Source organism: Thermobia domestica, chromosome 2 (assembly GCF_964235325.1).
Source record: "Thermobia domestica chromosome 2, izTheDome1.hap1.1, whole genome shotgun sequence".
Lineage (NCBI taxonomy): Eukaryota > Metazoa > Arthropoda > Insecta > Zygentoma > Lepismatidae > Thermobia > Thermobia domestica.
The window spans coordinates 121,371,963-121,398,386 of NC_137455.1; the positions used below are offsets into that span (position 1 = coordinate 121,371,963).

The window sequence follows — 26,424 nt, forward strand, 5'->3', positions numbered from 1 at the left end:
TTTTAATTTGTTAATATCTGTGCTTAATCTAATCATTTCCACACATTTCTATTTTTACGGTATCTATGTTTTGTCTACCGTTCCCCCCAGCTTCGGTTTATGACCAAAACGTAGGTACGGAAGAAATCGTGATTTGCCGTAGCAAAGCTGGGATAAACGCACTAAACAAGTGACGGAGAGAGAAAGATGTGTAAACCTCTGGGAAAAGGCGAAAATTAATATCAACGTTACAGTTATATTTACAAGATCCTAACAACAACAAAAACATGATTTCAATGCACATATTTGGATGACACCATTCGAAAGCTTGTTTTCTTCTGAAGAGAATGATGTACGAACCATAATCCTAGGATAAATAGTGATGATCCAATAGCTACTTGAATGAAAGCCTAAGATTGTAAAAAGAGTTAACAGCCATTTTGGACGCCATCTTGAAAATTAGGTCTTTCCGGTTGTCAAATTTTTCTAAACTTTTAATATGTTATTCAGCATATTTGACACTATACAAAACCATTGAGAAACCTTTTGGAGGAATTTTTTGAGAGTAAGGTGCCTTTTTTATATCTGCAGGGGACTAATATCAAAAGAAGACAAAAAGTACAGACTATCCTGGGTGCACAAATGCTTCCTTTTGGAGTTATAGGCTGCCGAAAAAATGAAAAAATAAACTTTAAAGATCCATAGCTCCAGAACTATGGGATCTACCGTAGTCGTTTCAAGACTTCACTTAAGAACTAGTATGTGTCCTATCCAAATATCCAAGTTTCACAATCCTGTAGTACTTCCGCAACAATTTTTATTGAGGTAGTTGGAGAGCAGGCCCGTACCCAGGGGGTTCCAGGGGGGCCGGGCCCCCCTAAATTTTCGCTGCCCCCCCTAAAATTTTCACGGTAGGCTTGCAAATGAACTATAATACGATGATAAACTATAGAATGGTTGGATCGCCTCCCCCCCTACATTTTTGGCCTGGGTACCGGCCTGTTGGATGACTTACTTCAAATTATATGTCCGTAGCTAAACTCCTTCTGTAAAAATTGCTCCGTGAGTACCTTAGGATTCTGTAATGTATTTTTGGGTTCATTTAAAGTTCACTTTTTCATTTTTTCGGCAGCCTATAACTCCGAAAGGAAGCATTGTGCTCCCAGGTTGGTCTATACTTTTTGTCTTATCTTGGTGTCAGGAATCACCTCCCAAACGTTGTCGGTGTTGTTTTGAAACATCCTGTATTCGCGTCTAAATTATATAACAAATTATATGATTGGCATAAACACACGCGTGGGCAATATGCTTTGATTTGGCAATTTACGATTGGCTTACATTATTGCGCACGAAAGGGAAAAGTGTAATTATTCAATTTACAACTGAAGAATAATAAAATTAAAGTTCTTGTTTCTCAAAATTATTTCAAAGTTGTGGAGGATTCGTTATGACAATGAAGATGCAAGGACGCTTCAATACATAAAATTATCTAATCGCAAGTTCTCAATCAGATATATTAAAGAGATGTATTAAACATTATATTATCAGATATATTAAACATATTATGATTTGCATCGATAACCTGTTTCATATATTGCATCGTGCAATACGTGGGCTCATTTCAGGGATTTGATTGGAACACTCTGAGTTGGAGCGAGCGGAGGCTCATTACAGTTGATTCCAATGTCACTTCTCTGCACGCATCACAAAAAAAAAAAAAAAAAAAAAAAAAAGACCATTTTTAAATGGTGCTACCTTATGGTCCGTAGATTGTTAGCAAACATAGGCGTTTCAACATGTCGCCACCATTAGTCAAACGTGGTTGACTAGAGTTTAGTTCTGTTGGTGAATGCCAGAGAAATATGATTAGATGTTGGAAACAATGCCATTCTATCGTTTGACCATAGTTTATATGCTTCCAGTACCACAGCATTTTCCAAATATGATATTAAGTAATACTACTACAGATCACATCAACATTTTAAATATACAAAACGATACATACATGCAGGGTCAGATCTACGAAATATTGCGCCCGGGGCAAAGAGGTTTTTCTGGCTCCCCCTTCCTCCCAAGTCTAAATACTTTATATTAGGAATTGGAACAAATCTTAGGTTAAAGTATATATTTTAAAACGTTTAAACTATTTGTCATCTTTCACCCTTTTATAACTTTTACTGAAATTTGTGTACACATACGAAGCGTATCCAAAAGTTAAAAAGTGAGAAGTATCAAAAGTGATTTTACCGTTTAATCGAAACACAAACCGATACATTATACAATGTTTACATTTTATTAATATTAATATTTGATATTTTTAAAACTTAAGTTTTGAAATCGGCTTTTGTTGTTGTTGTTGTTGAAGCTCATTTATTTCGAAAATAAAATACTCTGTTATACTGAAAAAAAAAAATCTCGAGATTTTCCTCGTAAGAAATACATTGTTATATACATGTTTCAGGATCTATTGTGAAATGTCCGTCAGATTATAACTTAAGGTAATAATAGTGTTATAACATAAAAAAAAACAAGTACATGACAATTCGAACAAGCTATAAAGGTAACCAAGAAAGTTCTGTCGCTTTTTGTGGAGATTAGTGTTCAATTGGCCCCTCACACCGTCAGTTGAAGCGAATGGAGATAAGGCGAAGTTTAGTTGTTGGTGTGGGTATTGTTACGGTTACTGGGGGCTGTAGCGGTAGAGCTCACCGGTCGCATTCGGCGAATCTCCACCAACTGTTACAGGAATGGGGTGTGTAGTGGTTAAACTCACCGTTTCTGTCCGCCGAAACTCTACCAACTGTTACGAGTACTTGTGGTTAGTGGTTAGCGCGGGCCGCCGATTGGGAACCGGTGGCCAAATACTAACATCTCGGGGGCAAATTAAAATAATACGAAAATAATACTCAAAAATGTGATTTACTTACTTTTGTGCAGATAATTAGTAGTAGTAGTAGGAACGGGTTAGAAGCCCCGCAGGGCTCCTTTTGTTCCCCTTGTACTCCATGATATAGGGCTCGTTTTGTTCCCCGTGTACTAAATGATATAGATTTTGTGACCAACGTAAAACAACTGACTAGGATAGCGCGTAAAACAGCTGGCTAGAGTAGCGCGCGAAAAAAACGTACTTCCGGGAGTACTCTCGCGAGCGGATCGTGGTAGAGCAACCTAAAGAATCCTACTCGAGGATGTTACAATTAAAGGGAGAAGTCATTTTTTATAACAACATACATTAGCGCTCCTCTACTGAGCTCAGATTAATTTTATAGTTAATATGTTTCCCCGGTAAGACTAGAGAAAATAATTTAACAATACTGGCATACTAGCAAGTGGACAATAATTAGAGGTACAATGTCCTAGACCCTAGAATTCGAGCTCTTTACAATACTCAAGGGAGGATATTATTGGTTCACAACCCGAACGTACAAACAGGAAGTAAAGTAAAGTCAAATCGTGGTTTCTATGTGGCTCGGGTTCAAACCTTCCTAGGCCCTCCATGTTTATTGGGTATTCCAATGAGTCGAACCTTATTATGGAATTGTGAGTGGAAATATGAGTGAATATATCTAATGCTTCCACTGCTATTCTGAGATAAATTTCGTTCTGAAGTTATGCTGATTAACAGTAGTTGATCACATTTACCATTATCTGTTAATACCGTTTTAATAGCACGTTATGGACCAGTTCACAATCAAATGCCAATTTGTCTCTGATAACCAACTAATACAAAAGTAATACCCTTTACATATTTCATTGTTTGAACATAACAATCAATAAAGGAAACGTTAGTTGAATACAATATAGGAATTCCAAGATAAACAATTCGATGCTGAAGGCATTGGATTGAAATTACAATAAAAAGAAATTAATGCTGAAGGCATTGGATTGAGATTACAATAAAAAGAAGTTAATGCTGAAGGCATTTGATTTAAGTAGGGCACTTGGGAGGATATATTAATTGACAAGACAGAAGTGCATAGAAGGTTGAACCTTTGTAAGGGAATGCGTCAAATCCATACGCGCATTTTCGCGTGACGAGTTTTTTTTTTTTTTTTTTTAACATTGGATATTCAATTAACCTCATTGACGAGAAATGTGAATAAGGGGCACACGCACCTGTCCCCCCTCAAGTGGATCGCCGTACAGATTTGGTTGCATTCCTTTACTAAAGTTTGGATGAGGAAAGAGAAAAGAGACAGAACCAGAGTCAACACCACAAAAGTGGTATGTGATCGATCAAGACTTTTAATGAATTTATCGTTCCTCATTTTCGTTCTTAAACTGCGTTATAATTTTTATTTCCCAAAGAGTTTGTTGCCTGTATATAGAGTTTGTTATACGCTACATATATTGTATAAGGAAACACAAGCAACTGTCAAGGTTAACCGAAGTAGTAGTATAAATTTCCTGTCTGCTCAGCTAGAAGCAAACAGCAACTGTTGCAGCGAGTATTAGAGTTCTCATTCTATATATATATGACGTATTAGGAATGTGCTAAGGAGAATTTAAGAAACCATAATAAAGCAATGATAAGAATTTACCGTACATGATCCAATTAAAGTTAATATTCTACACACATTAATTTTGAATCAATCTCTCCCAAATTACAAACAACCTTAGACTTTCTTGTTCAATATCTGTTCAGCAACAAGGCTAAGCACACAAAACCTTATAATACGACGTAGCATTCGGTGACTTCCAGTGTTCTTTAATAATTGTTATTTCTATTTCACACATAGTAGTTAATTAAATTACAATTTTGTTGCTAGTAATCATTTTTACAGTTCACACCTTGCTCAGCACCGTGACTAAATGCGGCACAAACTAGAATGTAATACAAAGTAAGTTGTCAGTTCATTTACTCGAGTCCCGTGTTCTTGATTGTAAGGTTTCTCTCCTGGAGCGATTTTTCGAAGTTGATGGCGGTTCTGCATTATTCCTGAGGAAAGTGTCTGGGTTGAAGACACAATGGGAAAGTTCCTTTAATAAACTGGTGTACGACGGAACAGGAAACGTTCGTCGAATCAAACCTTAGAATTGGTAGATTCAAACTGGGCTGGGATCACATTAGTTCACTTGCGGGGCTATATGCACTGCAGGATAACATACGTATTCTGATGATGGGTATTATGACAGAGTTCGAGGTAGAGAGTTCTGACAGGAAGAGATGATTACCCCATGGTGTTGGATAACAATGCTGGACAGGGTGAGCCGTGGCACTGCTACTTGTCTGTTCGTCTTCTTAAGATAGGTTTGAAGACCTTTAGGTTTCGAGTTGCTATTCATTCTAGCGGTGGGATAGCTTTTTCCATCAAGGTTAAGGCTTGAACTTTTTCAAATGTGGGCGGAGGTTATGTCCACTGAGCATGAGAGTTTTTAGAAGCGGGCGAAAATGCTTAGGATCACTAAGACGTGGTTGAAGAATTGATAATGATATGTTCTTTCTAAGAGGTTTGATAATGAAGATGTGATTATACAATGTTCATCGCGACAGATGCATACTGCATGTCGGGATTGATGGAGTGCTTTGACTATGTATGACTGGATGGGAAAGAGTCCTGGTGACTGGATACTTGGTATGGCAGCAACACGTTTCTTGTCACTGTCAGAGTTCTTAGCATTTTCCTTCTGGTACATGGACTGGAGTGCCACTATCCATGGAACAATGTGCAGTAGGTGATATACTGCTTTAATTGGCGAGTAAAGATCTGCAGGCAAGACTGGTTAAAACTGGCGAACGTCTTAAATCTTCAGTCGGCAACTGGTAGGTAGACATGACTGACGGCCCTAGTTCCGTAGAGGTTGGGACCCTGGGAGGGACCAGTGTGGATTGGCATCAGACATCAGAATTGGCACAGTCATCAAGTGGACCTGGAAAGAATAAGCTATAGTTTCGGGCTACATATACATGAACAAGAAATAGTGCAAACCCTGGGGGGATCCATAGGTATGTGGAGCCATTTTTCTTATACAGCATTTTCACGAGTAGTTGGTTCGCATAATAATTTGGTTATACCAATTGGAAGTCGGTTTCATTTCTGGGGTGTTCCAAAGTATTGTTACTATTATTATTATTATTATTATTATTATTATTATTATTATTATTATTATTATTATTATTATTATTATTATTATGGTTATTATGGTTATTGTTATTCTGACTGTTATTACTATTATTATAGTATGATAGTAGTATAGGTCATAATACTATTATTATGACATATTCGTATGAGATACATGCAATTATAAACCCCCTGGAGATATAACAGAGATGCTCGTTGTTACCACTAGGCTACTTTAATCTGATTGTATATTTTACACAGTTCAGTTGACCAAAGTAGTTTTAATGTACCTGTTCGAAATTTACTCAGTGTTATATACTACCAATTTTGTAACACTATAGTTGGCCAATATGAGAGCAATTAGGTATTTTTGATTTACAGGGGACGACTAGTGTGGCTGACCACACATTCTCGTCTGTACTGTATTTAAACCTTTGGTAATAAGAAGCGTAAAAATCTTAACGTTTAGTACATATTCGGGCTGTCTTCCAATGTGCATGTTAACTAACGGAATGTTCGCCGACGGTGTTGAACGATGCGCTGACCACACATCAAGAGGATCAGAACCGGGTGTTGTTTTGGTTCTGGCTTAATTGAACAACGCTAGGAGGCAACAAGAAGACTTGCTGTACGGAAATATGAGTACAAACTGAAGGGATTTTGAAGCGATATGGGTTTTAGTGAAATGATCACGTAGGAGGAGAGTCTTTGCTTTAGCTCTGGAATCGCAAAGGAATTGCGATGGGAGCCAGCAAGCAACTACCCTCCAAGGCCAGTATTCCAATTAAAGGGAAGGATAAAAGTTAAGTCGAAATTATTATTATTATTATTATTATTATTATTATTATTATTATTATTATTATTATTATTATTATTATTATTATTATTATTATTAAACATTCGTGATGCAATAAGCAAGTAGAAATCGAAGTACGGGATACTGAACTAAGGCGTTGTAAATAGACTAATTTTCTTATGGAGGTGGTTGACTATATGGGTCTCGGGCTTCAGTTTGAGAAACAGAGTCGACTCGGCCTAGCGCTTTTCAGTTCGCTTGAGGATTTCAACAGTGCTATACAGTTGCAGCATCTCACGAGCAGGGAGAAAACGCCTTCAGTAACTTCCGGTTGAGTACGATAACATGACTTGGGTTCAGGATTTATCACATATGAGGGCTTTTCTCCTCGTCAACGAGACCGGAAGGGCGGAGTTCTTGTTACTTACACTAATATTTTACCTTCGCAGCGGCCCAGTGCGCGTTAAGTCTACGAGAGGAATGGTGGAACCCGCATTATCAGGTACTTTATTTTATTTAGTTTATTATTATTATCGCTCTTATTATCATTATTTCGTTTTTTTTTTCAAAAAGTCCTCTCAAATCCAGTATTGCCACAAATTTATCACAATTTGTTTTCTCATCAATTTTGGTCATTCCTAGGTGGGGGAACGGAACAACGAGAGCCCGTTCTGTTTTCATCCTTCTTATTATGATTCGAATTATTGAAGTCCGTGAATTCTTTATATTTCTCATAATTGCATCTCATATTGCCAGCTGAAAGACACTTGCTAAGTTGACATGAACGTTACATAGAATTCTATTTCGAACTAGTCTTAGAACCAATTTCAATTAACTCATCAATTAATAGCTGTCAGCTCCAATAAAGAGAGAGGAGCACTGTTCCTAAATACTAATAAGGTTATGATATAAAATTCGGTAGTAACCCGGTAATTTCTATTAAGGTATTTATTCTTAGAAATCAGAGAATGATTAGGGTACTTCTTACAGTCACATAGAACAGATAGAAGAAAAAGAAAAGATATGTTATACTCAAACATGTGTTTGGGGCGTCTATTGCGCTCACTTCCCAAGGCGGCGGCTTCTCAGGGTATCCCTCTCTAGCTCGTATGCGGTAGGTAGTCCATGGGTATCAATAAAATAAGTAACTACTCTTGATAGTCCTGCTGGAGAATCGGAGTAACTACACCTGGAGTAATCTCCTCCCTCAATTTCGTATCAATAAAACAAGCCACTACTCAGGTCTAGACTGCTCCAGATTTATGAACGTTTACTCGCGCTTCCTCTGCACGTAGCACTGAGTCGTTATCAATAAAAGAAGTGGTTGCTCATTTCTCCCATCTGTTGGGCGGTCATTTCGTTGTGGGTAAAGTGCATTTGTGGATATTATAAAATAGTTTCCACTGATACTTTCAAAGTCACAGTTACCAGAAAATGAGCGAAGGAAAGCAAAAGCTGTGAAGGCAATTACAGTGAAATGCAACGAAATATCAAATACATCTACGACTGAGACACAAATCCAAAAGAGAATCTTTAATATTCAAGCGAGAATAAAACAAAAATAAAACAAAAAGAAAAAAGAAAAAAACGATAAACAAGAAAGTTCGGATCCAGCAATATCAAGATTAACACGACAAGCGCATATCACGTGTTGTCCAAGGTCTTTGTAGATTGTTTGGCTTTAAGAACGAAATCAGACGCTTAGCCCCTTTGTTCTTTTTTTTTCTTTCTTTCTTTCTTTTTTTTTAAAGTCAAGCCAGTCACATCATAAAGCACATCCATCCGATTGCATTTTCCACACCATACTACGTGTCCCCTTTCGCCTTTGCATAAAAAAGTACATTCTCATGTATACACCCTTCCTCTCAACATTGAGTTGAATTGATTTTGAGTTTAACGTCCCTTTCAGTAGCGAGGCTATATGAGACGGGACCCACTGATTAACGTGAAATCCGAACCACATGAGCTTCCGCCGGGAATCGAACGTGGGTCTCTCATGCCAAAAGCATGTACGCTAACCGCTTAGCCACGAAAGAGCTCTTCCTATTAGTGTATTCGTTTCCAAAGTACTAGGTCTCTTTATTGCCACGTGTGTATAGACAAGTGCTCCGATAGCACCCGGAAATCTATATTGTTCTTGCCACTCTGCCTTTGCTATTTGCATATTACGCACACTTCCGGAAACAATCAATTTTCAGATATTGCAATAATCGCATCCATTACATTTGTAGTAGTCATAGATACATTACTTTGAGCAACACCAGAATCCCCTGACATTCCGACCTGGAATCCAGGATCACTCACGTAGCGCAAGAAAACCCACATCTTTTCCTCATTACGTAGTGCACCACCCCAAATTTAGGTAACCACTCTACTCAGAATGTCTAGATAATGAGAAAGTTTAATTTTCTGTCTTGTTATTAAACCATCATGAGTTAATCACACTGTAGAATATTACACTAATTTATCTTTAATGAGGTTCTAAAGTTTCAGTCATGTAATAATGAAAATGTCATTATTAAAGTACACTGTATGATATCGTACTAGTCGGAATTCCGAAAGATAGCCTGGTAAGATCTCAGACTTCCGTTTCAATACTCGTTTATTGGCCGCTAGATTGTTGCAAAGTTATTTTGAGGTTTGTCTTCCAATTAAAGAGCTGATTAGCAACAAGTGTTAGCTATAAGAACCACATTGTGTTATATAAAATTGATTCTTTGTGACTTTTTTCAGGTCATTTCCGGGAGTTCCTGGTTCATACCTCGGGGAGGCTTCCCGATGGAGTTATTTCGAAGGGCTTTTGGACTCCCGACCAATTGGTACATTCCAACGAATGCTGTGGAGCAATTTTGAGGGATCAGGTGAGTATATATGGTCTTTGCTTCTCTTTCTTGCGGTCCCTTTATCGATTCCCGCTCAGTAGCAGTATTCTCATGGTAATAAGTGAAGAGCGGAGTATGGTCAATAAATCAACCGGAGAGCACACGTGACGAGTGATATTGCGATCGGTTTGTCTTAGATTACACTATTTTCTCCTACTGTAAGTGTTTGAACGTCAGTAACCGTCATTAACGCGCGGTAATGTTGGTTAATCAACCCAGTCTTTAATCATCCCAGAAGAAACAGAATGCAATTACGTATAATAGAATTACCTATAATTACCAATTACCAATATAATTACCTATAATTATCTATAATTATTATCTCTATTATTAACGATATAATATAATTACCTATAAGAGTGTGATTAATAAACACAGTGTGCGAATTAGATAATCTATATTGGGGGGGATAAAATTAGGCCAAAGGAAATAGTCTGAAGGTTCAAATTTCAAAATGAGACAACAAATGCCTTACCCCACATATATATATATATATATATATATATATATATATATATATATATATATATATATATATATATATATATATATATATATATATATATATATATATATATATGTGTGTGTGTGTGTGTGTGTGTGTGTGTGTGTGACATCTGTAATAAATAAGAGATTTATTAATTTAACAAATCTACCGACAATAACTATGCACATATATATTGTCTGACATACACACACCCCACTAAACCTTTCTGAACGTGTTTTAATGTTGTACTCACTCTTGTCCCCGTAGCTTTCTCAGGTTTATTTAGTTTATTTGGCTCGAGCGATAGCCATGATCACAAGCATATGTTAATTTTTCCACTCATATTGAAAGCTTCCACGTTGCATTAATATCTACAGGTTGCGAAAAGAAACCTACTTCAGTCTTGTGAAAACCACTAAAATTATCAGTTAAACCGGACATTTTTTTTTTTTTTTTTTTTTTTTAAGAAAATCTAGTTATAGCCTATCAAATAAGAAATGGATTGTTGCTGGTCCCGATTTCTCACATCAAGGTCAAATCGAAGGCCAAATATTTAAAATCTCTCAATTCAAATTTCGAGCTTGTGCTTCTACTTCCCGCTAAAGCTGTGCTCATCACGACTTTTTTCTCCAAATATCGATTCCGTGATGGGCACAGGAAGTCAACTCTTAAAAATTACTTTACTGTTAGGTTGAAGATGAGTTGATTCACTATGGGCTACGTTATTCAAATAAAGTAAAACATTACACTGAAGTTTTTCAGACAACATTAATTGCGTGGACAGTAAACTGTACAGCGAAAAGATGGAAAAATGAAGGGTTAACTTTAAAAAAAAAAAAAAAAAAAAAAAAAACGCTTCAGTTCAAATACTTATACAGACACGGACAATGAAGACCATGTGCTAACAAAGAGTACACTGGAAAATGAAATAACATGTTATAACAAAAATTAAAATATGATAATCGATACAAATATAGAGGATGAATATGACATATCCGAACTTCACCAAGTATGGTAGAAGAAGCTATTTGTTTACCTTTTCTTGGCCAACCGCTAATAACATTTATAAATCTATATGTGGCTTTGTTATACGCAATTAGTACATTCAAATTCACAAACGATGACGAACTGAAGGGTATGAAGGTACAGTTGCAAGTAACAACCGTAGTCATAATAATATAGTTCTACTAAACAACGTTGAAAATAGTGGGTAATTAGGTGGTAAGTAGAAATGACCAAAACTGAACAGTTTACATCGATCATTTCGAAATACAGCCAGAAGATTAAATTTACAAGAAATAACAAAAATCAGTGAAATTTGGAGTTATACTAAGCATAGTTTGAGGGCGAAAGCGAGCATTCCCGGTGGGGATACTTCAGCTGACTTCTTTGGGGGGGGGGGGGAACAAAATGTGATTGAGGGGGAAAATCCCCATCATCCCTCCTGGTAATTCGCACCCTGAATAAACAGCATGTAATTATTTACATGATTAAATATTATGAATCGAAAACAACAAGTATGATTAATAAAACAACATTTTTCTGATTTATCATCGCCTGGCTATTCAATAATGAAAACAATGTCGTACATAATTAGCATCATTAGCCCTTTGGGGATCCCATGATGGTACAATTTGTACCATACGGGGTGTTTCATGATACACTGCGTTATAACTCTCCTATTTGAGCTTTTTCGTCCGTTTTTTTTTTTTTTTTCAAGTCCAGAGGCATTGTAGAAGACCTTACGTATGGTTTCACACCTTCCTGCGTCGAGACATAGGAGGTGATGACGTCATAATTCTAAAATATATATTTTCTTTTAATATTGCGGGGCCGGTCTATGTTCATTATTTTTTGGCGGGCTTATTTTTGCACGTAGAAGATTGAAATTTTGCACAAACATTCAGTCCACCGAGTAGTATTTACCAGATTTTTTCAGATCTCTGCGTCAAAACAGAGGGGCAAAATGTTGAAAAAAGGGATACTTTTACCAAAAAATCCCTTTCTTCGCGATTTTCCCGCCTTAGATACATGATGGAGACAAGTGAATGGTACCGCCTGAAAGGCAGTTCTATTCTGAAGAGAATGATGTGCGACACATGACCCTAGGGTAATTAGGGAAGTGTCAGGGAATTTTTATCAAAATTTACTTCTGTACAGGGGAATTTTGGACATTTTCGGTATTATTTTTTGCGGGCTTATTTTTGCACCTAGAAGATTGAAATTGCACAAAAATTCAGTCCACCGAGGAGTATTTATCAGATTTTTTTCAGATCTCTGCGTTAAGACAGGGGGGTCCAGAGGGGCTAAAAGTTGAAAAAAAGGATATTTAGACCCAAAAATCCCTTTTTTCGGGATTTTCCCGCCTTAGATACATGATGGAGACACGTGAGTCATACCGCCTGAAAGGCAGTTCTAATCTGAAGAGAATGATGGGCGAAACATGACCCTAGAGTAATTAGGGATGTCTCAGGAAATTTTTTACCTGAGATCATGGTGTTTTACGGTAATTTGGGGTATGGTGTGAATTCCTGATAAAATTTCTCCCGCCCTTAGTCCCTCTTCATATTCAGCCACTGCAGTGGCGCAACTCGGTGGCACAACTGCTTGTGAAGCATTTCTTTAAATTGCTGCCTTCGTTTGCTTCCACTGCAGTTGCTTCCACTAAAACGGTTGCCTCCACCGACCGCTCTCGCGCAACTGTCTCGAGCAACTCTCAGTGTCCGTCACTCGAGGAAAAGCATTGCTTTAAATTGTAGCCTTCGTACGGGGACACTGCAGTGGCGGTCACCGCACAAGGTTGCCAGTGTATCTCGATGCCAATGTATGTATATGTTGTTTTTTTTTTTTTTTTAATAAAAGGAAGAAAGAAAAGAAGAAAAGGTGCTGATCAGACGAAACGTGCACACTTGATCTTTCCGTGCCTGCCCTAGTCGCGGGTTTACTACTCCTCCCCGATGCGGGAAATTTTTAACACAATAGAAAATAATAATGAAAAACTTATTTTATGCATACCTTTATTTCGTTTTAGTATAAATTTTAATGAATTTTCATTTTACATATGTTGTGAAGAAAGACTTTAATTACTATAAATTCACGATCTTTTCTTGTTTGAAATAGTTACAGAGAATGATGAGTTTTACAATATGCGTTGGCGCAATAATGAAATAAATTCGTTTTGAATTTTCGCCCGTAATAGTTTGAATATTCCAACACTAAGAATTTCATTAAAGGAAATAAAATAATCGGATTGCAAGGGCACCCATCAGGAGGAGCAAGGTGGGGCGAACGCCCCCTAGAGGAAATTGTACTTCAGAATATCGAAAATCCAATAGAATTTTTACATTAGTTACTGCAAAATTTGAAACTATTTTTGAAACGTCGCTTGTACTGCCCCCCTTGTAAACCACAACATGGGCGCCCTTGTCGGATTGTTGAACTTTATCTAGATTTATATTGTGACAAGGTGTTGAGGAGCACATGCACAGAGGGTTGCGGGGGAAGTGCAGTACACCATAATTACCCGCCTCTTCGCTACTGTCTACTGCAAGTAGAACGTTAAAATTCTATTTAGCTTCGACGACCAATGATTAACGCCAATAGACTTCCTAAATCAATTATTATTTGGAGACTGTTTGACTTCTGTTATTATTATTATTATTATTATTATTATTATTATTATTATTATTATTATTATTATTATTATTATTATTATTATTATTATTAATAATAATAACAATAATAATACAATATTTTTGCACTTTTCTTCGTCTTGCTAATTAAATTTTTATTCAAAGTGCTCCCCTCAAAACGTTGCGCTCCTAGACTCGGGCCTAGTGGTAAATCCAACTCTGCCTAGTCGTTTATTATGTTTTGTTCTTTGAGTATTAGTCATTCATCACCAGATTAGCAGCCACCCTTTATGCCAAATGAATCATTTCCGGATACATTTATAACTATTATTATTATCACGTAACGGGACTTATAATATTGTATTCTTAGTCTGTCCGTCCGTTACTCCTACGATAACTCTTGGACAAATGCCAAATTGTTATATTCTGTTTTTGCAATAGATATGTGGAGCGATTATGGTATCTCGTACGAGTTCGTTAATGGAGACGATTAATCAACCGGACGTGGTAAAAATCAACCATTTCCGGTTTTAACGTTGCCATTATAGAGCGAAAGCCATAATAGATAGCGAGAAGGGGTTTTCTGAGATCGATTAAGTGTTCCAAGAACATCTTCCATGTCCATCCTTAATACTGTATTAAAACCGGAAGTGGTAGAAATCCAGTACGACTTCCGGTTTCAATATTAATCTATATAAAGAAAACCGATAAGAGAACAAGTTCGATTTCCTTGGAATCGACCTAGTGTTCTGAGAATAGTTCGCATTTTCTCTTTTAACATTTTATTCAAATCGGTAGTGGGGGGCACGGTGGCTCAGTGGTAGAGCGCTCACCTCTGGTGCTTGGGGTCCCGGGTTCGATCCCAGCCTCCGCCAAGTGAACTTTGTGGTGGACAAACACCGTGCTCGTGGGTTTTCTCGGGGTTCTCCCGTTTCCTCCCACTTTCTTCATGCCACCATTTCACTCATCTCTCATCATCACCGTCTCCTTTAGCCTAACCGGCATAACCGTGGGACGTAAAACTCAAAGATTTCATTTCATTTCATTTCAAATCGGTAGTGGCAGAAATCAACCATTTCCGCTTTCAGGGTTGATCGCCATAGAATAAAAACGATAATAGATAGCGAAAAGTGTTTTTGTAATCAATTTAGCATTTCAAATATATGTACTATCTCCTCTCTTAACCCTCTATTTAAACCAGAAATGGCATAAATCAACTACTTCCGGTTTAATCGTTGATTACTATAAGGTAAAAACAGTAATAGGTAGGGAGAAGCGGTTTTCTGTAATCAATTGTGTCCCAAGAATAATATTTCATCTCGACTCTAATCTGTTTACTAAAACCAAACCTGGTATACATGTACCATTTTTGGTTTCCAGACTAATTTGAAAAAAATATTGGCACGCCCCACTTTATTGTCTTTACAGAATTATGTATTATTGTTATTATTAATAATAATAATATTGTTATTATTAAATCATTAGGGAAAGAAGTAAAGGACGGAAATATGTTGTTGACAAACCAAATATATATATTTATGGGATTCTTTGTGGCTAAATGCTTAGAACTTGCATCCTTGCAGGAGTCGGGTTCGATTTCCGGTGGCAGGTACTGTGGTTTGTAGATCTACGTCCCATGTAGCCTAGTAGCGTAGGTGTTGAAATGAAGTTGAACTCTAAGTAATAAAAATGAAAAGAAATCTTTAAGTTGTACGTCCCACGGATATGCCGGTTAGGCTAAAGGAGACGGTGATGATGAGAAATGAATGAAATGATGGAATGAAGAAAGTGGGAGGAAACGGAAAACCCCGAGAAAACCCACGAGCACGGTGTTTGTCCACCACAAAGTCCACATGGCGCGAGCTGGGATCGAACTAGGGACCACAAGCACCGGAATAAGTAATAAAAATATATAAACAAAAATATAGGTAAGTGGAAGAGTATTACCTGCGTCTAACAAAAGAATATAAATTGAGAAATTAATTACAAAGTTTATATTGACTTTGGAGCTGCAACAACTCAAAAAAAAAAAAAAAAAGTATGGAAATAATATGCATATGTATATAGTCCTAATGACAGGATTGCTCTCATGGAAATCCTCCTCTAAGGCAAATCTCTTAGCAGAAAGAGAGCCGTCCTGTGAATCCTCAGGAACCTCATTCAAGCTAGTTTAGGCCAACTGTCATCCGGGGAATTTAAAATATTCCCCTTTATATCAGCATCTTCAAAACCCAGGGAACTAACTCAATTAAAAGGATTTAGTTATAAATATCTAAAAATTTTCGACATACGGAAGGTTTCGACATACGGAAGTAGTTAAAGAACTTCATTTTGTCTGCACAGAGATCACGATACAAAGTATGATACAGGCCAGTTTGCAATCTCGTTGATAGCATGGGATGCACGGACATTCGTTTTTTCACTCTACGTTTCTTTTTTTTGAGCAGCAAAATAAGAAGTGCTTGCTTACTATTAACAGCCATTTCTCAAAGTGGAATAACTTGAGATAGTGGAAATGCTTCTACGAACTATATGAACCGGATAGTCGCCGAATGGACACTGAAATCTCGAACCATGAACGGTTGTGTGTGTGTTTATGCGTGTTTCATGTATTTTTGTGTGTCCTGGCAACACCACTTATAACTTGGGCAGTAAAAGGGGGGGGAAAACAGAAAATAACAAAAAGCCCTGGTACCTGCTGTCGGTTGCTCGTCTTTTCACAAACATTGGCGCAACTCAGTGTTTCCACTCAGTGGCCGCGAACGAAGGGGACCTTAGTATTCAAGATAGAAACTTGAAATTTGGCACACACATTCAGTATACCAAGTACTATTTATCAGATTTTTTTAGATGGCTACGTTTACACAGGGCTGCTCCAGAAAGGCCCAAAGTGCGAGAAAAAATTTCCCTCCAAAATTTTCCCTTTGACATCATTTTTCCCGCTCTCGGTATACGGTATGAGCATGCAATTGGTACCATTTGAAAGCCAGCTCTATTCTGAAGAGAATGAGGTATGAACCATGATCCTAGAATAAATAGTGACGATGCAGTAGCTGCTTGACTGAAAGTCTAAAAAATAGCCCAAAAAGCCGAGTACCGGAAAGGGTTAGAGTAGACACTTTAAAGCATGGGTCATGTGTAGCGTATATACAAGAGCACTGTTAGGGGAAGCCTGGCAGATCAGATCAATGTAAGGACGCATATGATACATGCGAAAATTAGTAATCTTAAATCTATTTCTTAGAAACATAATTGGTTAGTAATAGCGACAATGGATAAGTAGAGGGAGATGAAGATAGCCAAGCAAGCACTAGCAACTCCATTTATGGGATATAGATTCTCATAATGGAAGCAATAGGGCGTCGACAGACAATACATTTGTCGACAGCCAAGGCGCACGTAGTACAGGTCGCCGCATGATTGCACGGGCGGAACATGGCTTGTATATCGTGGACACAGCAAATCTTACAAAGCGCAGAGCGATCGGTGGGAGTGTCGTCCGTGGAAGATACAGTAACATAACTAGCGACCGGTACATCTTCGTCGGTTGTTGTAGTGCTCTCCAATGAATATTTAATGAACGGCGAAGTGGAGGGGGTGAGAGAGATGGTTGGTGAACTTGGTCGACGAAGGCTTTACCCTTCTTGAGGAGGAGGTATGCACAGGAAGGGGCGAGTCGCGCATGTTCGACCCAAGGGTCATCTGCGGGCATCCATTGGTGAAGACCTAAACCACAATAATAGAAGATGACCCCATCGCCCTTCCCAGTATAGAAAAATCTTGCTGCACTTAGTGTCTCTGGTCGTTGTGTCAGGGCCAAGGGCCACGAGGTGAAGGTCGCGAGCCGCAGTTGTTCAGTAGGGTACTGACGGTGTACCGGGCGTCGGACTAGTACTTCGTATTCGGTAGATGTAGAAGTGGTGGGTATCGGGTCACGTTCAGAAATGGAATGAGGTCTGAATTCGGGAAGAAGACTTCCGCAGACATCTTGCCCTGTACGACATAGTTTGTTTGAGGGAATAATGGGGTTGTTGTTGACGTCGAAACCTCGCAAATAGGGGCAGTAAGGAGAATAGCGTTTATGTTCTTTCTCTGCACAATCGCCGGGCTGGAACTTGCCGACCTCTAACTTACAGAAAATGCAAGCGACAACATCAGGAGGGCGGAGGAAATAAAAACCAGTGCGGGCGAGTGAAGCCGGTGAAATGAAAGGTACCGACCAGTCAGTGAAAGTGGCCAACCGGACTCTTTCGTCCCTTAAATCCTGTACTGGGGAGGTCGGTGTGAATATACCCTGTGTATTATCCATAATCTGGAAAGAAAGATAACACAAAATTGGAGATCCAAGAAGGAAATTATTATGCTTTTTAACCAGGATCCGTTTTTTTAATTTTTATTTATTAAATTTTGTTTTTCTTTTACCTATCCTGTAACACTTAAGTAGTGTGGGGGGGAAGGCACTCAAGCAGAATACGGTACACCGCGTCGGCGACGTCGAAGGTTACGTCTGCGAAGGAGGGTGATACCGGTTAATACTAGGGACACTAAGCCACTAACTAGAGTGACTACCATGAAACATAGATTGATAAGAAACACTGTATAGTAATCTGTTGACATGATTTCACTGCGGGTACTGCTGAGTCTCAAAGCACAGGGGTAACAGAAAAAACGGCACCGTTGAGTGAGTAACGTGTTTTAACCACTGAACGGGAAGGAGTTTAACAATACGGGACTTCTCAAATTGGTCGTAATGCATGGATAAATTGGCTGTTGGGTTATGTCTTGAAGCTTTACTGAGCATCTGCACCCAAGATTGATAAGAAAACTTCCATAATCGTCCGGGGAGGACATGTTAGGGATATCGGCTTCCGGACAGGAAATGTGAATTGCTAATTCTTTTCTGGCTAAAATGGTGACAGTAGTAAAATTCAATCGATGAAATAGTTCAATATTCGGGAGGTACTGGCATGTCATAGGGCAATTCTGTTGAATTGCTGTAGATTTCGAGTGAAGAAGGGCCATAAGGCAAGGCAGAGTCGCAAACTCTGATGGTTGAAATTCGCGAACCAGACATATCGATTCTCGTGAAAACTGACAGTCAACTGTTAAGAGCTTGTCCAGCGGAGATCGTACTACTACATGCCGTATGGGTATATGCACATGGCAAACCTGGTCTTCCCTTTGAGACGGAATGAGTCGAAGATGCAACAGTTTTAGGGTGGTTCCTTTTCGTCGTAAGGGTAATTTGATAGCCATAATAACCTTTGTCGGTGCTATAATGCATTCGCTAAACTTATGCGCGTAGAGAATGGAAATGTCCGTTGGTGGGATAACTAGTTCGTATGAGGTGATTGCTAGCTGTCGCTTCAGCTCAGAAGTTAAATTATGTAATAAACTGGGAGGGACTAAGGTCGGTGTGACGACGTGCATCATGCAAGCGGAAACAAGCTGGTTCCAGGTGAGATTATTATGGATCGTCTTTAAGATTTTCCGCGGTATCATTGATGCGTGTTGTGCTGAACGCAGATGATTCAAAAAGGTTTGTAGTTGCGACGCAGTAATCCAACTTTGTTGGACATGAACTTTAGTGACAAAGACAAATGCATAACCTTGTTGACTGTGGTCTTTCATTAAAATCTCATGACCATTTTTGGGGAGTTCGACCCACTTACTGGTGTCTGATGGGACGAATGCCTCGTATTGAAATTCCAATACTAAAGGTAACGAAGAATCGTAAAGCAATACATGTGGGTCATGTTCTGTAATAATACCTGAATGTGCCAATGTTGAGAGTTCGACTGCATGTGTTCCCACGGATGTGGTCATTATAAGGATTGATCCTACAACTAGTCAAAATGGGGTACTTCGGGGCGCAATGGGAGGACGCCCAACTGGGGGTCAGGGTTGGTCATTATTAGAAGTAATCGAACTACCACGCAGGGCTGGAAATAGTCTTAGACAGAGAACTTTATAACAACAGACGAAGAATATACCAAGCACTGCCATACCGAGAACTGAATATAACAAGGGTTCAGTCCATTCATGAATAATTCCTTGGGCTTTCACAGAAGTTGGTAGCGTGAAGATAAAAGGCCAAAGGTTCGACCGTAGTTGGAAGGCTACGTAAAGTAAGCACAGGGTGATGCCTGTATTCCAGATAAAAAGAATAGATAAGTACGGTCTACTAATGAGTTTAGTTATATGGAATTCGTTTGGTAGTGAAAGGGGAATCAGTCGTTCTGACCTTATGGGAGGTTCAAAATAATTTACCCTCACTGACCAATTTTGGTTCAACGTAGAATTAAGATCAGTGAATTCGATTTCGTCAAATAGGTTTCGTGGCAACGTTAACCCGTAAGTGCTCGCGTGGGGGTCTCCTGGACCCCAGCATGTTTCCTTAGCGATTTTCCTGAAAATGGAGTTGGTTATACAGTTGCCACTTACAGTACGTTCCTGAGAAACATCAATATTTTGCGTTTTATTAATCATTGAGTCGAAAAGAAAGGTTATAAGGAATGTCTCTAACAATTCTCACCGCAATATTTTAATTTACAGCTAAAAAAACAACAAAAAATATGGGGGTCTGTGGCACCCCCACGCGAGTACGTACGTTACAAAAAATTGCGCGACTACTTACGGGTTAAAGTTTTCAGGGGTAGCCAGGTTAATGGTAGCAGACGTTTTACCGAGGGGCTGGAAACAGTCGTGCGGGCAAGGAAAACGCTTTGGGATTTGCAAACGCTGATCTACCTCTAAGGTACATTGATAATTGAGATTGGTCTTAAGAGAACCCGGGCTCTATGGATCTTGTTTAATAATTTCCGTTTGATCAGGACAGGTTAGGGTCATTTCGGCTGGTGGATTAGTAATGAGAAATTCGTCTTGGTGCAAGGGGGTAATTCGGCTGACATTGGAAAGTGCAGAATTGATTTATTTCCTCCACCGAGGAGGTTTGCCATAAATGATAAATGCATGTCGGGCCTGAAAGGAGGTGATAGTCACTTCCGGTATCTTGCAAAGTCCATCAGATCGACTTAAGCAGGATACAATCTCGTGTTCAACTAAAAGGGTTTCGAATTCTGAATTCGTGGCTAAAATAGTCGGTTCATGGATTACTTTACACGTTTGGTTTTGATAATGGAATGGAAAGGGGATTAAATGGAACAATTTAAAAGGCTTTGGGCCCCTGATAATGGGGATTTTCGTAATTAATGTAATGCGATCATTTGAAAAGTGACAGGTGGTGGTTCGGAGATTATAATAACGAAAAATTTCGGTTTCAGGTATGGCTAAGGGATAGCCTTGCTTTTGTAAGCGAATCGATAAGGTGCGCAGATCGTGAGTGAGTTGTTTAGGGTTGACCGCACTTAAGGACATATTACCTTCGATGCATGCCGAATGAATATCCTTGTTTTGTCGTTCATACTGTAGAGAGGCCAATAGTTTGCTTAGCACTAGGACCTGTACGGAAAGTGCAGTGTTATGGTTTCTATGTTCTTGCTCGATTACCCGGTTCACCGTTTTCTGCAGGACTTTGATTTTTGATTGAACGGATTGTAACGCATTTTCTACCTGGAGGGAGAAGTTCTTAGTCGCATCCCGCGTGAGAACGATGTTACGGTGATCTGAATGTATTTGGGTTAACAGCTGATTGATTAACTCCCCCATTTTTCGTTGTGTAGTTACATAATTCTGGAATGTATTTTTCGACATGGTGTTACAACACCATGAGAGAAAATTACCTACAAAATCCAAACCGCGCTTAGATTTTTCCGACTGGAACATAGCTAAATCTAAAAATTCGTTCTGTAGTTGCAAGTCTGTAACTTTTTGAATGTCGACGGTGGATTGCAACAATTGACAGGAATGCTCCAGTGCGTCACGAGACTGATCACAATAACCCGATGTGAAGGCTTGCTGAATAGTCCTAAATTCATCATGAAGCTGCGGTAAGCGGTATATAGGGAAGGTATAGACCAACATTGCTAGTTTATGGTAAGCTACCTGTGAAGTCAATTGTTCCCAGAATACCCCGGCGTTAGCGAGTACTGAAACAGTCATCTCTGGCGTAGTGGGTAAAACAGCCATACCTATTATACACAGGAGGGTAATGAAATATCGTTGCCTCATTTTGCTTCTGTAAGAGAGAAGTTATAGATCATTCTAGATCAGTCTAGGGTCTGTTCTAGATCAGTAAAGGTCTTCCCATTTTCTTTGTTTCTCTTTTGTGTGTGTGTATGTGTGTGTGCGTGCCTTGAGATCTTATCTGACAGTTTTATTATTATTAATCCCTATATTATTAATCCAACATGTCTTTTTAATTGCTACTTACTTAATGTAGTATTAGTCTAGCAGCTAGGAGAGTCCTGTTGGGAGTTTGAGAGCCAGAAGGTTTCTTTGTTTTACCGAGTTCTACTATATTTAGTGTTTTAAAAAAAATTGGTCACATGTTCTGAATCGTGGTCATTATTGCGCAATGGCCGCCATCTTGAATATTCCTTTCGTATTCACTACATTTTTCTTAAATACATCTAGCTCAAGCTGTAATTGTCGCAAAGTTATCAGTTATACCTCATTCGATTTGCAATAGTATAGGCTTTTAGGTGACGTTATTTACTTGTCAGTAATATACACAAGAGGGAAGTAAATAAGGAAAATTTTGAAAATTTCCCTCAAAATTTTCCCTTTTACCGATTTTTTGCTATTCTTATATGGCAACGCTGGGTTCTAGGCGGGAAAGAAAAATTACATACATTTCCTGTAATGTGATAAATATATACTGAAAGTTTTGTCTTAATTGGTTCACTAGCAGAGGAGTAATAAAATATTTTGTATTTTATGATTTTGGTCGCTCTAACAATCTTTGGATTTAATGAAAGTACTTTTGTCATATGGAAAGACCTCCAGCTCAGACTGTAATTGCCGCAGAGGTACAAATAATATTTCGTTTTATAATTTGTTTGATTAGAGTAATAAATGGTGCGGATTAATCTTATATATATGCCATTATAACTTATGACAAGGAATTATAAGGGAAATAAATATAAAATTCACACGAAATATTTTCCTTTAATGATGTGGAAACACTAAAAGATAGAAGTGGAAATACTAGAAATTCACTAAACATTAATACCCAATATTTAATTCACAAGTGAAGACATAGATTTTTTAAAAATCATAACATTTCATGTTTCGTAATTAAGAAATAGTCCACAAATGTCTGATAAACTGACACTTTCATCCCACATTTACACACATATTCTTCACTTTACATTTATAGAATGGACAACACGGCATTTGTTTCACTCTGCAAGGACAAACATTAACTTTTGCACATGTCTTGCACATACAAGGAGAGACAAATTAAAGAGGTCTGAAATATCCAGTCGTTATTATTGGCTTAAGATATCCTGCTCCTTCTATGTAACCATACTCTAATGGATTCAGTGGTTTGGCTTCATCCAGCACAGTCATCCATATGTGGCACTGAAGATATGCACGCTGTATATGAAAGACTATCGTTGATGATGGTGGACATAGTTGAGAAAAGTTGATAGCTTTTGCTTTGTGGTATTGTTCAAATCGTACCATACCACAGTTTGTTTTTGATGAACCAAGTACTTTTGCGATAAAAAGCTCGGCATTTTGTATCATTCCTTCATCCAAGGGAGCAACCCCAAAATTGTTCAACAGGGTTCCTGATGTCATTGCTGTTTTAAGTGCCATAAGTTTTCTCCCAACCTTACTTGTGGTATCGCAACCAGTTAAACTGTGAACACCAGGAAGAACATATAAAAGTGTGTCGTCCATGTTCTCCGTCATTTTGTGAAGTGGTATGTACCTCATAGATGGTCGTGTGTCTTTGACAACCCACAGTTCTTTCAGGCCACATTTTTTATAACTCTTTTTGAAATGATATAGTGCCGAAATCATAACATCTGTATCTACTGAGGCAATCATAACTCTTTCAATGGAATCAGTTTCGACCATGTGTTGGATGTGTTTCATGATTCTATTATCAGCTTCCTCACATTCACAGTAAAGATCTGGTACCAAACTAACAGATTCTTCGGTTAATTTCAGGCATAGCTTTGGGTTATGTTTGTGACCTCCTCCCAAATACAAAGATTTTATAGAATTTCCTTGATCGACAATCCACTCGATGAATAGTTCTTGCAAACGAGCTTTGTTCTGGCTTGAAGCCCAAAAAGTATCCATGTTGACAGGAAGGGGTGCATTTGGGTTACTAGGAATCACATCAATAGGATCAACATTTTTTGTCTCCTCAGTCGCTCCCAGTTTTTGATACTTTTATTTTGATACAAGTCAAACACTATGTCAGTGCGCAAACAACCTTCGGAGAGTTTTAAAAATATTTTCCATAAATAGTCAAAGTAGTCTCCAAACGTGTTACACATAAGTCGTTTGACATAGACTTTTCGAGCGTACACCATAAAGTCAATCACCATTGCTGCTCTCGTTTCCTGCGTTGGTAGATGACTAACTACATCATTCTTATTTAAAAAGTGTTTTTCAAGTTCTTTGCTGAGTTGTGCTTTATCTGCTTTCTTTAAGAACTTATCATCTGTTAGATAATACGATGTAGATGTAAGCTCGTATTTTAGTACTGTTTCAATATCAAAATTTCTTGAACATGCTACTTCTATGAACCGAATAGCATTATTTGTTTCTTGGAGTGCCGTCTCGGTTGCAGATATGTGTTTCTTTATCTTTGGAAATTGTTTATGTATGGGATCTAGAATACCTTTGGATTTGTCAATAAACCTTTCTTGAACGAAGTTTTTGTAGCTAGTATCTCCTTTTCCTTGTATAGAGAGTAAGTACTTAGCTATTACTTGACCAATTTTTGTTCCACTTATAATGTTAGAAATTCCACAACTATCAACTTTCGAAAAGGGATTTCGTTTCTTAAGCACAAGAGTTATCATCTCTGAAATATTTTGCTGCTCTTGAATTGTTAAAGACTTCGAAAACTCATGATGAAGAGCATATTCATCGTCTTCATTAAGGCCACAAAACCGCCTCAAAAAGTATGTTATATTTTCTTTCTAATGTTTGATAAGATCGTGTTTTGTCACGGCTTCTTTTCGTCTGGTTACTCCGATTATGCCTCCAGATCCCTTAGCTGGCTTATTGTAGTGTTGCTCTTGTGCTTGATCCAATGCAACGCTGCTAAATCTATTGTTACGATGTTGAACTGTGGAATGACCGTTCTTAAACTCATTATAGATCAGAGGATGTTCTTGTTCTAGTTTTAACCAATCGTGGTAATATAGAGTACACCATCATGCATAATTTGTTCTGTCAAATGAGAAGAGTGGCAAACACTCTCTTGGCTGCACACATGCAAGTCCCAGTTATTTTCTCTGTCTGCTCGAATTGTTTCGGAGAAGAGGAGCAAGTGTGGAGACAAACTGTCCCCAATAAGCAAACATTTCACTTTTTTGTGCTCCACTTTCTCTAAATTTCTCAAAGTCCATTCTGATATCACTTAGGTTTTCGATAGCACATTTAGTTTCTTTAGTTAAACTTTGTTCTTCATACACTGATAAATGTATGCGTTTTACTATTGAGAACAATTCGGAGTATTTAGTTATGTTAACCTGTTCCATGAACGCCTTCCACTCCAGTGTTTCCATTATTTCACAAAGCATTCCTATTGCTCTAACTCCCCGGCTATAGTGGTTTCCTTTAAAAGCGCTTTTAGCAGTGTGTGGACCCATGGTTTCAGTCTGAACAAGAATTTCCAAATCTCCACTGCTCTTGAGGTATAGACCAATACATGCAAGCACGACTTTCTGAAGATGAAATCCTCCAAGGCTAAGAAATATGTTGGAAAACTTTTCGGGTTGAAGAAGCTGAATTTCTTTAGCTATATGATATACGCCTTCGTCACACCACAGTGAACTCTCTTCGACATTTAACTGGTGCAAGATATCTTTTAAATTACACATTGTTGTATAAATAGAGTCATACCGAGTTGCAGGATAAGGTAGTGTTGGAGTATATCCCGTAATGATCCTGTGAGATGGATGTTCAGACAGTGCACTCATAAAAGAGTTTCTAGAGGGAATCTTAACTTCCTGAGGGAAATCTAATTGAGGTACTTTGGATTTTTTAAGAAATCTTGAAAGAAACCATATGAGAAACTTAAAAGAAACCACCTGCCTGGCTGTTTTATTTCATTTGCTGTAATTAGGTCACTGCGAGGAACGAAAGTACTGAGGATACTGCACCTTGTTTTTGGCTTTGTGTGGTACAATAGCTTTTGAGCATCTATATCTTTAGTGAGAGTCCGTGAAGTGATATCAATGCCAAACGTTCCCAGGTATCTCTCTGGACTATCAGGTTCTTCTAACGAGACGTTAAGTTTATCACTCAGATGATGGTCTTGAAACAAGACAAGTACTATGTCGTGTGTTCCATGCATTCCTGAAAATGTAGCTGCTTCTCTGTCAAAATTGTCCATAGCACCTCGAACAGGAATGTTGGGTTTTATTGATGGAGGTATGGGAACACGGTGTCCTTTAGCCCTAATAATAGTCCTGTTTGCTAGCATTTGATC

General features: G+C 38.3%; 1 protein-coding gene and 1 long non-coding RNA gene across 2 annotated transcripts in view; one reads left to right on the forward strand and one right to left on the reverse strand.

Annotated features, from left to right (window-relative positions):
• Positions 1 to 2,252: 2,252 nt before the first annotated feature.
• LOC145675176 (uncharacterized) overlaps positions 2,253 to 26,424 on the reverse strand; it is a 58,346-nt gene continuing 34,174 nt past the window's right edge. The window contains exon 3 of the long non-coding RNA XR_014129110.1: positions 2,253 to 5,850. This is a non-coding gene — a long non-coding RNA (uncharacterized LOC145675176). The remainder of the gene's footprint in view (positions 5,851 to 26,424) is intronic.
• The window catches only part of LOC145675172 (uncharacterized), a 106,526-nt gene continuing 86,629 nt past the window's right edge, over positions 6,528 to 26,424 (forward strand). The window contains exons 1-2 of the mRNA XM_081745546.1: positions 6,528 to 7,339; positions 9,571 to 9,698. Of these exons, the coding sequence (XP_081601672.1) occupies positions 7,183 to 7,339; positions 9,571 to 9,698 (285 nt within the window). The 5' untranslated portion in view covers positions 6,528 to 7,182. The remainder of the gene's footprint in view (positions 7,340 to 9,570; positions 9,699 to 26,424) is intronic.